General features: G+C 37.8%; 1 protein-coding gene across 1 annotated transcript in view; it reads right to left on the bottom strand.

Moving 5' to 3' along the window:
- Window positions 1-14429, bottom strand: part of LOC140166005 (transcription elongation factor SPT5-like) — a 48884-nt gene that overhangs the window by 21750 nt on the left and 12705 nt on the right. The window contains exons 10-15 of the mRNA XM_072189374.1: window positions 13704-13861; window positions 6830-6985; window positions 6180-6277; window positions 5387-5456; window positions 4587-4709; window positions 3433-3558 (exon numbers count right to left, since the gene is read on the bottom strand). Of these exons, the coding sequence (XP_072045475.1) occupies window positions 3433-3558; window positions 4587-4709; window positions 5387-5456; window positions 6180-6277; window positions 6830-6985; window positions 13704-13861 (731 nt within the window). The remainder of the gene's footprint in view (window positions 1-3432; window positions 3559-4586; window positions 4710-5386; window positions 5457-6179; window positions 6278-6829; window positions 6986-13703; window positions 13862-14429) is intronic.

Below are 14429 nucleotides of genomic sequence, written 5' to 3'. Positions count from 1 at the left end.
GTCTACAAACACCTTAAGGGCAGTGGTCACAGTTTTGACACTGACGACGTTGTCATTTTGGATCGTGAACCCCGTTGGTTCGAATGGGGAGTCAAAGAAGCAGTGTGGGTACGAATAACAACCGCCACTCAACAGGAGCGGGGCGTTAGAGTGAATCTGTCACATGGTTGGGATCGGGTCATCAAGCAACTTCCTCATCGATTGACCTCGGATGACCCTAAATCATCCACCCAGCTGAAGGCCAAAGGTTTTGGCCGAAACGTCGGTGATTCCATCTGACCAAAATGTGAGTTTTTCTGGTTGACCAGATTTAATTATCCACTAATTGATCAAATCCCAGATGACTGAAAGTATACACAGTGTTATCGCTCAATTTCATTCACATTTATATTATTTGTACTGATATCTTGAGATTGTGTAGATTTGGGTTTGTTCATTTGTTTGAGAAGTTCTGTTAAATAAAAACATTTTTCCGATGGATTAGCAATGTGGTGTATTGTGGCTGCCTTTAAAGCCATAATGTACGATCTTATAACATGAAATTGGTTAATTTTTTTCAAACCTGATTTTTTGGCATATTTGTAATATTTACACATGTCCCAACTTGCACCTAAAATGGAATCATCCAAATATGTTGTGTTTGTGGGTAAACAGAGCAAAGTTCAACATAATGTCATAATGCAAATGACATTATGTCCCCCTATAGAACTGTGTGTTAAACGGTCAAAATAACCAGCAGGATTTCTTTCACATTACCTTGTTATTTCAGTTCAAAATGGACAGAAACCCATCCCAATAATTATTACTAGCATTATTTCAGCATTATGAGTATATAATAACAAATGAAAAATTTTAAGGAAATCGTACATTAAGGCTTTAATGCGGATCTGAATTGAGCAGTTTGGATTGTCATTGCACCCACATTTATCTACATATGGAAAAGAGGTTTTCAAGGGGGTCCTGGTTCAAGTGCCTGGTTAACATAAATGTAAAGGAGGAACTTGTGGTTTTGTCCACAAGCAGTAAAGGAAACAGCATACAAAACACTGGTTAGACCCACTCTTGAATATGGTAGCTGCGCATGGGGTCCATTCAAAAAGAAACACATCAATCTGGTCGAGAGAGTGCAGAGGAAAGCAGACAGATTCTGCAAAGGTGACTTCAAACAAAGAGCAGTGTGACTCAAATGTTAAATGACCTAGAATGGGAGTCTCTGGAAGTCAGAAGGCAGATAGCAAGAATGGCTATGACGTACAAGACCATCAATAGGCTGGTCGGAATTAATGCTGAACATTACTTCCAAAGTGCCGAGACCACAGGGGTGGCAACAAGGAACAGAAGTAGAACAAACCTACGTCAAATGTACCCAACAAATAAACACTCCTTTTTCCCCAAGAGCTTCACGCGAATGGAACAGCCTCGACACAGAAACCAAGGAAGCGAACTCATTAGATATCTTCAAAAACACAACAAACAAACTCGAAACCAAAGCAACTGAACCAAGACAAGCAAAGAAGAAACCAAAGCAACCAAGAAAAGTGAAGACGCCAGAAACAGAATAAACAACTAGCATGTAAGAATTGTGTATCTCTGATAAAGCAAACCTCTGATTTGAAAAGTTGGCGAATATACAGCAAGCCTGAGCATGCTGACTCAATCAAAGAAGAAGAAAATTGTAATTATCATGTAGATCCCCCATAGTTGCTGCAGGCATGATAAACTTACAATCCAGCCATCAATACACCATATCTTGACTACAGATGAAGCTTTCAATTTTGATAACCATGTTTTCATTTCTTCCCAAAATTCTATGTGTTTTGAATCGTATGTAACTGCTGATTTTAGAGGTTTGACCATATTATTTACCTCACTCAGTGGCGGCGCCAGGAATTTTTTTAGGGGGGGCATTGAGGGGTAACATGAATTTCAGGGGGGGGGGGGCAAAATCAACAAATTTTGTGCAACATTACCGTAAAAGTTGAGATTTTCATAATATTGTGCTTTTACGGGGGGGGGGGACACAGTGGGAAAGAGTTCTGACTTCACTGCTATTCACAGAGTCAAACAATCTGTCCATTCTTCGCCCGGCACTCTGGTCTATCTGAACCTGTCGGCCCGGCACAGAAAACTCGCCTCACTTACTCATTATTCCAAGAAAAAAATCATTCATCACTGTATTTATAAAATATTCAAGTTCCGGATGTCCGCTGTGTGGCTTGCTTCAGCTGGTACGTAATATCCCATTAGCAACACATGTGTTTATATTTGCAGCCACAGTCGCAAATTAGTACCTGTGCTGCTCTCGAAACATTCATTTTTGAGAATGATGTGGGGCATACATGCAGGTTAGTAAGTTTGGGTGCTCCTTTTGTGTGTGTATGACCCCTGCATTTATCAAGTACATAACATTGTCTTATGTACTCCCACTTTGAAACTTTATTGTCCACACTAATATCATATTTGTTGAAATTATTTCTTATGCTTTTCAGCAGGTGTGGTGTGTCGTGCATAAAATAAATCTTTGTACCATCCATTTCCCAGTAGGGCTTGTCTTTGCTTATCCCCAAATTGGTCATCATACCCCTATTGTGAACTCCTTGGTCACATACGCAGACCTTAACTTCGAAACCTATGTCTTTTAAGTGCTTGATGATTTCTTTTGTAAGCATTGTTAGATAGCACAGAGGCAGGGTCGGTTGTAGTAACGGTGGACACCATCAGTACTCCCATTCTTTGCCCGGCACTCTGGTCTATCTGAACCTGGCTGCCTGGCACAGAAAACTTGCAACACTTGCTCAATATTGCAAAAAAAATCATTCATCGCTGTGTTTAAGAAATATTCAAGTTTTGGCGCAAATTTTTGTCAGCTGTGCGAGGCGGATTGTATGGATGAAGAAGTTTGGTGATGTATGATGGTGCAATTCCATTAACAGCACGATATGTGAGAAGAAACAGCTTATATTGAAGACTCAAATAAACTGGCAGCCAATGTAAATCAGATAAGATTGGGGTGTGAGTGACAAAATGAGCGGCTGTGTTTTGAATCAACTGCAAATACTGAATTTGTTCTTTTGGAATTCCAAAAAGTAAAGAATTACGCAGACCACAGAGAAGAAATATATGGATCTCTCTGTTATCCGGCTGTGAAATCTTCACAGGAAAATATGTTTTTGATGATTTAACACCTTAATTCCATGCTCTGAATGCTTAGAATGACATATCTATGTTGCATAAAGCACTCTAAAGCCATCTTTTAGTGTTTATTACCCCATGTTAAAACAATCTTTTGTTGTCACAATTTCAGTACTTGGGACAGTCAATGCAGAATTACATGTAATTCACTTATTCGGATTTTTCAATTATCCGGACAGTGCTTGGTCCCATCATGGCTGAATAAAAGAGGTTGGACTTTAACTCATTGACAATACTTACTCTTGAGCCTCCGGCTAGTACTATATGTCTGGTTCTACACACAAACATGCCGCCATTCTCTGTCATCAGACGCGAGTGCAGGAATGCAAAACTTCTGTAGATATGCTTCACCTCACCTTGCCGGCCCTGTATGTACAAAAACACAACCAGAATTTCAATGAGCTGACAGTTATGGGAAAACAGAGCACCAAGCGAAACAAAAATAAAAAGAAACAAAATTAAATGGTAGAGTTGTGTGCATAGAAATATTTTGTTGAGTCAACTATATTTTGTTGTGTCATTGATATTCCATTTTGTCACCTTCCAAATATGGCTATTCCAGGAAGTTTCCACATGCCGTCCACATATGATCAAGTTAAAAAAATTTTAACTTGTGGAATTTTTCACAAGTGATTTTGCAAAATTATATGCAGTTTCCCGAGCCACCCATAACATGATAGTGGGATTTCCCAGCCAAAATTTTAGCGTGTACATTTGGGTACTGGGATTTATATGCATTTCACCAAAAACCTATGGGAAATCCCAAATTTTTTACATTCCGATGTGCATCTGGATGGGAAATAGGATGTTCTTTTGACATGTCATGATGGGAATTCCCAAGCAATATTGAGGGGGAAAGGTGTGGGAAATCCCAATATCATCTTTAGGGGGTGTGTGGAAATTTCTGGAATAGCCCATTATGTTATAATGTGACATGATCTGTTCCCCTCAGACCAAAGTCTGAAATTTTGAAAAATTGAATTATGACCTACGCTGATGTTGAAACCTCTGCCAAGCTATGATCTTTTTACATATACATTTTCTAATGTTTTATAATATATAAGTTCCTTATTTTTACCTATATTTCAAATTCATTAATGCCGACTTGGGTCTGACTTAATCACATCATGCCACATTCCAATTCCCAGCAAACACAATTATGCTGTTAAAAAGTTGTAAACACATTTTGGTTTTGGTCGAAACGTTTTAGTAAAATTTAAATGACAGGTTACAAAAAGGTCATGAAAAGGTTTTTTTAACGAAAAAGCCTAGTCAGTCATTTGAAATATATCTTTTAAAAATATGTAATTATTAATTTGGAAGATCCCAAAAACTAGTTAACACCTTAATGTCCCTCAAACTGCCCGAAACAATTTCACAAAAAGTACACTTACCGAATGAGGACCATCAATAACTTTGACTATATCTCGAAGTTGGATGTTGTTTTGTTCTGCATCAAGAGCGATTGCAAATCGAGACTTCTTCTTGGACACAGCCACTGGTTTACATTGCACCAACTAAAGATGAGAAAAATAACATTTCATAAAATCATGTTAGAGAGATATGTGTGTGTGTTGGACTTCTTTTCATACAATTTTGGACTTCCCACTCGGCTACAGGATATGGCTTATATACACCAACTGAAGACAGGGCTCCCGCACCTTGAAGCCTTTAAAATTCAAGGACTTTTAAGGTCCAAAAGCATGATTTTCAAGGCCTTACCAAAACACAAAAAGCTGCATATTAACGAAAGTGACAGCTCCTTTCCACTCCCCAAATTTTGTCAAAATTATACTTTATGTAAAATTCCAATTTTCAAGGACTAACTAGAATTATGATGTTCGTAATTAAGGTGGCCCCCACAACAAAGGTTTGTATACACCTAACACAGAGTTTTAGTACCGGTACCTAAAAATCAAACTTGATCACTTGCACTTGTGATTCCATGAAAAAGGATAGCAAAAATAATGTTAGGGTCCAGGGATAGGCCCACCCACTTGCCAGGGTTCAAGGGCAGAACTTGAGTTTAAAAACTTTTTGGTTTTTAACATTTTAACAGACAACAATTTCTTGGGGTTGCTCGGTTAACAATGATAAACAAACAATACTATCAAAACTTTTCATTGTTTAACCTCGTCACCAACTAGCCCAATGCCACCCTTAAATTGCCATCACTGATCACTTTGGTACCTACCTTGTTATGCATATTGAGTACTTGTAAGGATTCTTTCTCCAGACGTACAATTACTCCAACTGTCTGTGGACTGAACAACAGAAAAGGAATGAAGTTACCATTTTTAAGTTCTGTTCTCATCAGTGTTTACTCAGAGAATGTATGCCACGAGGTGCATAACAATTGCCACCATTCTCAATAAAACCTTCTACTGTGCCAAAATTGTCATTTTGTAAACAAATACCACAGAATTCCATCTACAAGCATATACGCCTCTAAACAAGGGTTTTTTTGGATGAAAGGTAGACACCCTCCACAAAGACATCATTTGGAGTTTGAGCAACTATATTACTGATACAGGCAGCTGTATGAACTTGTAATATTATAAGACCAACCTATTGTAATGTTTTGTGGAGGTGTCTGCTTTCATAAAAAAAAAAAAAACTTGTTTGGAGGCATATTATATGCTTGAAGATGTAATTTTACGATAAATATCATTTGAACATTGATTCAATAGTTTGTTTTCAAAGCAATTTTGCTTCATGCAACATGTTGCAAGCCCACAAAGGGAACCTGTACCAAGTAATAGGAATGTCATTTGATGTAACAAGGTGATGCATCATGTTGCAAAGGATTCTGGGAACGGTAAGAATTCTTCCCTGCAACCTTACATTCATTTTAAAACTTTATCCCACAGCAGAATACTGCTACAGGGAGTGGTCTACAAACAACACAGCTCATAAACATGGATAAAATAATAACATCAATGTAAAAAAACAACATCATCATAACATAGCTAAATAAGCCAACTTACTCTAACTGCACCATATCTAGCAGTTGGTACTGCCCCATGGAGTCCACGCCAGAGCTCATCTCACGGCACAGTTGTAAATCTTTGGGAAGTACTTTCATCTAGATAAAAGGAAACATTTTTGAGAATTGTTCAGTAATTTCTAATAAGCTGGTAATAATGGAAGTTATGATATTCTAAAATGAAATGAATATATACAACTACTTGAGCCTGTTATTCAGTGATTTGGAGCCGGTGTTTTTACAATTTTTTCTCCATTTTTCCTACATACTGAAAAGAGCACTAAGAAATTGGTTGCATATCTGGTATTATCAGAAAAATATGACAAATTTAATGTTGTACAAAACCCTGTTCTACTGGTGCAACTGACCCAGATTTTGCATTTTTTAGTATTGTTTTAGTTGTTTGCAGTTTTTTAATCAAAGTGGAATAATTTTAACTGAAATTTTTTGAAAAAATACGTTTACAAAAAATATTCTGATTTTTCAAGCTTTCTATGATTTTTTAGGGTCATGAAGCTTCTTCCAGAAAAAAAATGCTGACTGACTCAACCTTCTTAGCAAGTCTGTTTGCCCGTAGAACAGGGAATTCCCCATCTAACCAGTCATAAAATCTGTGTCCAGATATGATCCTGCCATGGACAGTTAACTTACCTCATGCATGGTGAGATCTGAGAACACAATGGCCATGTTATCCTCCACCCTGACCACCAGACCTGTATCGCCCTCATACCGTCCAGCAATGACTTTGATGTGATCGCCAATCTTGAAGTGTTTGCGTAACTCGTGGGCTGGGAACTCTAAAATGTCCTGTAATGGGGGCAACAAAAGGAAGTTTACAGATTGAGATTTTAAATTTTGGTAAGAATATATTTCATGAGGTGAAATATGGACAGTTCCATTCCAGGAGGCTTTGCCGAGTTGAATGGAACAATTCATATTTCACCTTCATGTAGGGGTTATTTACTACATTTAGAGAATGAAGCCTATAAAATTCAAGGACTTTCAAGGTCCAAAAGCATAATTTTCAAGGACTTACCAGTGAATTTACCACAACTCAAAAAGCTGCGAATTAACAAAAGTGACAGCTCCTCTCCACTCCCCAAATGTTGTCAAAATTATACTTTAGGTAAAATTCCAATTTTCTAGGACTTTCAAGGACCTTGTGCAAATTTCCAGGACTTTCAAGGCCTTGAAAAGGTGTTTTCAAATTCAAGGACTTTCAAGGACCATGGGAACCCTGTAAACAATATGAATTTTTGCTTTTACTATCCTCTACCATGTGATAGACAACAGACAAGTCCAATATTTTGAGTAGTGGATGCCGGCGCAGCTCATTCTTTGTCACATAAATATTTTAATAGCTAAACTATTTTATTAGAAGATGCCAACATTAACATCCAGAAAATAGGGAGGATTCAAACAAACTAGAGCGATAACCGCACCATAGCTGAACCATGTGGCTTCGGCAGTATATTGTGGTAGGCCTATACCTACAATTGAAGCATTTTGAAAACTTGACCTTTGACCCCTTTATTGCCCCTTAAAGGGACCATTGAAAGAAAAACATATTTGGTATCAAAATAAAGCTAATAACATATATAATCCATTTCTAAAATGATAAACGCATAATTTTCCTTCCTTTTACCCCCAAATCAGCAAATAAAGACAAAGCGCCCAATGTCGCGTCGTTCCATAATTCATATGTGCAGAGACACGTGGCAACCCCTGTGACGTCAAAGTGGTTATCCTTTCCGCTGCATGGCAACACTGCATAAGCCAGACTTGGTCCTTTTAGGCCTAACAAGTATATTAAAAAGGATATTATAATATAAATTACAAAGCTACAATGACTGTTGCAAGATGCCGACCATGATCGAGACGGACACTAGACTGGTAGGCCTACTATGAATAGGCCTATATAAATTCTAGCTACAAAATTGGCCAACGGGGAAACATAGGGTAGCTGCAGGTAATATGGGACAGCAGGTAATATGGGACACCTGTTTTCATTTTAACAAAAAGTAGCTTAGAGAAGGTAAACACTTTAAGTTGATTTGTTAAGTGTTTAGAGACATCAATTGTGCTTCTAGAAATGCAGTTTTGGAGTCTGTGTATCAAACTCTTGGAAATCAATGCCAAAAGAGTGAAATTGCCCAAAAATTATGTCGCTTTTTTTTTGGCCTGATATAAAATCAATGACGTCACATTTTATGATTGTGTATCCAAAAACTCTGGTACTGAGGGGGCATTTGTCATTTTTTATGATCTTTAGGTGATGGATTAAGCTTATCAGCAGGTAAAATTCCACTGACAAGTGGCACTTTCCTTTTATAAATGATTATTTTCTCTGATTTTCAACTGAATGGGTGTAGGCAGTGTCCGATTTACAAATTTTTTCCTACCTGCACTGGTGCATGTAGCCCAAAATTTCTACATGCACCGCAAAAAGTGTGCATGCACCAAAATTAAAGCAAACATAAAATCACATTGAATCACGATCATTGTCAGTTAAGCTTGTAATAATATTCCCGGCTCCACTGTCATTGTCATTTTTATGCCGATCACTCGCCGATTTCTTAGCCAAAACACTGGATGCTGTGGCTTCATCTGTTCTAGAACTAGTCGCCGACGAGGTGCACGATTTCCAGAATGATGCAAGTGTTTTTTGAGCTATTTCCTTTTTTGCTGGACATTATTATGATTATTTTCCGTACGCAAACAAATATTTCCCACGGTTTAAATTCTGGTTCTTTTTTTTCCAATGAAATGAAAATGACAGCTTCTACATGTGCGAGGGTATCGGGAATTGGTGGATGACGTCACATTACGCTAGCCCCTCTAAGGGAAGTCATAGTCTCGGACCAGACTGTATGTGGCTATCTCGAATGTTTGTTACAATCGACAAGTATCAGACCGACGCAAACTGGCTGTGTAGGAGACTAGGGAAGTCAATGAAAAAAAGTGACAGTTCTCACGTGATAGGGGTATCGGGAATTGTCAATTGCGCGATCTGCGCCAGCCCTTCTAATGAAGTCAGGATATTGCGCTAAAAATAGATTGGGTTTTTCCAAATCGGACTGACTGCTTGTTTACTTTTGTATATTGCCTTGTCATATCGCTAACGCTAAAATCGTACATGCACGCGTGCAGGCAGGTAGTGAAAAGCTGCATGCACAGAGGGAATGTTACATGCACTGGTGCAGGTATGCAGGTGGTAAATCGAACACTGTGTAGGTAATATGGAACACATAGGAAATTGTGTGCATTGTCAATGCGAAAAGCAAAACTATTTAGAAAATTGAAATTTCTTGTAGAAATTTGCATTTAACATTCAAAATCATGTAACAAAAATGTTTTTAGAACAAAAGAGTGATTTTCTGAACTTTTTGATTTTCTCCATAGAGATAACACAGTGTCCCATATTACCTGCACATGCAGGTAATATGGGACACTTGACGATGACGTCATTTTGACGTCATAGCGTCCAAACAAACATAAAAACAAGGTAACATTGCCTGTTTTATTAATCTTGGACAGGTTGTTCATCATAACAATCTCTTGTGGGCATATCTTCTTTAGTTTTTATGCAAATAAGCTAAACGTCCTTAATGGTCCCATATTCCCTGCAGGTACCCTAAGTAAGTTAGGCCTACATATTGACAAAGTCAAAGCTATCAGTGCTAGCTGCTCGGCTTTTGCAAGAGAGTACCGTATCATTTGTTTTGAGGCATTCTGATATAGGCCCCTAGCAACTCTTTACTTCTATTTCCTCTGAAATATCTGGTGAGGATAGGAAAGAGAAGGTAATGAAGGTAATGATGTTTCGGGTTAGCCCATGACATGCGACTTAATTTCTTCAGGCCTAATTAGCCTCCCTCCCGGGCGTGCGGCTTAGGTTTACAACCGCCGGGCCTAAAACGCAAGCCGATCCTGACTCCGAAGTTTGGAAGCTGAATTGCATGGGAGTGATTAAAGTGTGTTTGTTTGTTTTTTTAAACGGTTGCTCCGTGTAGAGACACACTTATGGGACCAGGTTCAAAACAAAAACCAGGCTCGGGAGAGCGAGTTGGCGCGGTTGTTTCCTCGCCTGCCCTTGCACCACTGACATGCCTGAGGTCCCGAGTTCAACTTCAAGCCCCGGCGCGCGGCCCAAAGACTCATGTTAACTTGGGAATATCCCGATCCCGGGATCTCGTATCGCAGGTTTTCTCCGGGATCTCCAGTTTCCTCCTGCTTCTCAAAAATAGATTAGTTGTTTGGTTATCAAAAACTTCCTTCACCCGATGAAATTTGGGGAACTGAAAAGATAATTGGTGGATGTTACAATCCAAGTGCGGTCGGCTAGGTTTGCGCCAGGTTCGGCAGCATTCAGCCTAGATGATGCGATCTGATTGTGCCATGACAGCGAAATTACAGCGCTTTGAACCCTCCGAGATCTGGGAAAAGGCGCTATAGGCCTATATAAAAGCCTAAATTTAGTTTTATTTATTTTTAAAAGCCTATGAAAAATGAGAAACAAATTTGAAGATAAAGAAAAGTGACGAGAGGAACATATAAAGGCCACTCCAAACAATCATATGAACAATATTTACTGTCAGCCTTTAATAGTTTGCGTTTTCGGAAATGCTATAGGCCTAATCCAATCTCAACTCCCACTGAAACTTGAAAGTGCAAAGTGTCCGAGCGTTTTATCAAAGGTAGGCCTACAGTTACAAAGTTTATGTTGATTGGGTAAATGTTGTAAAATACAGCGCGCCCGGCTGGATATTTCGTTTTTAGAAATTACTGACATCAATCGCATAGTCTAGGCCTACCCCGGGCCTAACCATCCATGGATTAAAATAAGCGTATAGGCCTATAATATTTCCCATTTGATGTTTGTACTTTTATTTTTGTAGCATAGGTTTTTTGAAAGCCTATGTATGTTTGTAGGCGCACCTCGTAATTTATTTCAAGAACAGCTTGCATGTCATGTTCTTCATCTGCTGTTCAGCTATATATTTGGCAAGTGTCCCGTATAACACATGGTATAGGGGAATAAATTTGCGAAATAAAATGGCCTAGGCCTACTTTGGCATGTTTGGGGTATGAAAATAAGCACTTTTGAAAGTTAACTTAAGGAAGAAACTTAGGCTTTTCTACCAATTGTCAGGTTTTGGGGAAAATAATCATCTCTTGAATATGTTAAGGTAGGCCCTACGGAAAAAAAAAATAATACCCATGGGGCCCAGCTAGGCACGGGAGGTGCTCGCGCCGGCACATCATCTGCAATTTAATGTGTTGCGGCTAATCTTGGCTATATCCCCTTCGTCATCGTCACTATATCATAGGCCTAGGCCTACTCATAATTAGTTTTATGGTTTTATACATGCCATGTAGGGCCTACATAAAGTCATCGAAATCATATCTTGGTCATGTTGACCGGGGTTGAATTTATGAACAAGTAAAATAGGAAGCTGCATGCTTGATGATGATTAAAAAAAACCCAATTGATCGTCCACGCCCGCTTGCTTTCGCATGGCATTGCCACTGAGGGAGTCTGAATTGCTTACCGTACCCGGGAATGCTTAATGCCATTTTCTTTATTATAAGGGAAAACTTTTTTTTTTTTTAATATTTCAAAAGTTAATAATATTGTCAATTGATTAGATTTGCTTCTGTCCAATAAGCATTTCAATTTAGAGGCTTTGTTTTAATCATCCTCTCAGATAACCATCAAATAACAAGAGCCTCGATCCTATCATCCTCTACAAGTTACACAACTAATAATGTCCGGGAATAATACATAGGCCTAAATGATCCATTTGCATTGTAAAAAAAAAAAAAATGATAAATAAAAAAGGCCCTCCACTTCCTCTTTTTGATAACATGTGGACAATCAACTGGTATTTTGTTTTTACTTGACCTTTAAATAATTATATAAGTGGTTGTATTATCATGATTATTGCATCTGCTATTTAGATCGCGATCGCTGAATTGTCAAATTATCCCGGCAAAAATGTCAACACAACACAAAACGCGTAACCACAATGACATCATCCGGAAAGCGCCCTAATTTTCTATTTTTGATAAATGACGCAGCGATGTAGCGTCGGAAGGGGGTAAATCGGTACGTTGTTTTCATTGTATTTTTATTTCTAAAATAGTTAGTTCTTCAATTGTTTTAGATATTGATTCTATATTTTATGGGCTTTATTTTGATACCAAATAATATTTTCTTTCAATGGTCCCTTTAATGACCTTAAATGAATTTTAAAATATTTGCAACATGTTTAGAATGTCATAAGAATCATTGCGTTTAAATTTCAGCTCAATCGGAGCATTTTGTAAAACTTGACCTTTGACCCTTTATGACCCCTCAATGACCTTAAATGATTCTTAAAATGTTTTTAAAATGTTTAGCATGTCATAAGGATCATTGCATATAAATTTCAGCTCAATTGGAGCATTTTGAAAAACTTGACCTTTGACCCCTTAATGACCTTAAATGAATTTTACAATATTTGCAACATGTTTAGAATGTCATAAGGATCATTGCGTTTAAATTTCAGCTCAATTGGAGCATTTTGAACAACTTGACCTTTGACCCCTTTATGACCCCTTAATGACCTTAAATGAATTTTACACTATTTGCAACATGTTTAGGATGTCATAAGGATCATTGCATTTAAATTTAAGCTCAATCGGAGCATTTTTGGTTTAAATGACCTTTTTTGACCCCTGTGACCCCTGGATGACCTCTGACGTTTGGAAATATTTTTATTATATTCTTTATGTTTTCCTCTTTCATATGACACCACTCATGGGGTCATACCTTCGTGGGCATTTAGAGATATGTCCATTTCAGACCAAATGGTTAGTTAGGGACCTAGTAACATACACACTTATAGGCTGATACCATTTCATGGTTCAGCAAAAATAGGGAGATTTCAAAATTACATGCAACTTTAATGGCACATTACTTGTCAGAAATAGGGTGATCGCCAAATTTGGGTGTCAAAACGGACCAAAATGTTTCCAAAAATAGGGAGTCTCCCTCTAAAATAGGGAGGGTTGGCATCTGTTTTATTGAACAAAAATTCAGTTACGATCATAAAAACTCCCCTCATTCTAAAATGAACAAAACTTGTTTACAACTTTACGTCTTCAGTTGCACGTACTGTAAACGCATACAAGTATTATGCACTACCCATACATTCACATATCTCTACAAGTGTGTTACGCCTTATCAATACTCATGATGACGTAGAGTCGTCTACGGCCTGATAGATGACACTTGAAATCATACATGTCTATGAATTAGACCACGCCCACTGAATAAGAAGAGTAAGTATTCTGATAATTGGTCTATTTGGTCGCATTTCATCATGTTTCCCCATTCAAAATTGCATTGCACCCCAACCCCAAATCTGGCAAAAATTATACTGAGGCCTATATCAGACAACCTTGATCTGTACATATGGAATAAACAAACAAAAAACATGACCCTACTGTTTAGTACCCACAAAGCCGTACATATACTTGCCTTAAGATCTTCATGTTTAGGCATAACAGAGATTGTATTCCCATCCACAGTGACGACTTTGCCCTGTAGATGTATCAATTCCCCCTCAATGACTTCTACGCTGTCTCCCGTTGCAAAGCTATGGCTCTGTTCTTGACTACTCTTAGTTTCTGCTATCACTGGTATTCACAATGCAAAAGGCACGCAGATATGGTCAAGGAGAACATGTTATTATTGGAGTATTATAATGCCCTATAGAATCCACATCACACAGTTTGCAATCAAAATTTAAATCTTTTCTCTATGAACCAGGGTTGCTGATTTTTTTTTTTTTTAAATTAAAAAAAAAATCAGGATTTTTTTTTTATTTGAATTGATTTCTTTTATTAAAAGAACTGCTACACCCCATGATACAGTCAAAAGAGACCAATGTGTGCAATCATATAGAGATATTTACAAAAAATCAAAACATGTCTTTACATGTGAAAATTTCTAACAAAAGAATTTGGTAAAATCATGGGGAAAAACTTGTTGAATTCTGCACCTTGCAGATGAAATTTTAGCAATAGATAATATGGATATAATTGAAGACCAAATTTAAAAGACTATTTTGGGTCTGACGTCAGGGCAAAGGTGCGGTGTGATTGGTTGCTAACTTGTACAATACGACATTTTTGGTCTGGTTGACAGGACATCATACGCAAACTAGTATTTTTAATTATGTCTTCAATTATAGTTGTGAACTGT

The sequence above is a fragment of the Amphiura filiformis genome, chromosome 12, assembly GCF_039555335.1.
Source record: "Amphiura filiformis chromosome 12, Afil_fr2py, whole genome shotgun sequence".
In the NCBI taxonomy this organism is placed as follows: Eukaryota; Metazoa; Echinodermata; class Ophiuroidea; order Amphilepidida; family Amphiuridae; genus Amphiura; species Amphiura filiformis.
This window is presented reverse-complemented; position numbering and strand designations above follow the sequence as displayed.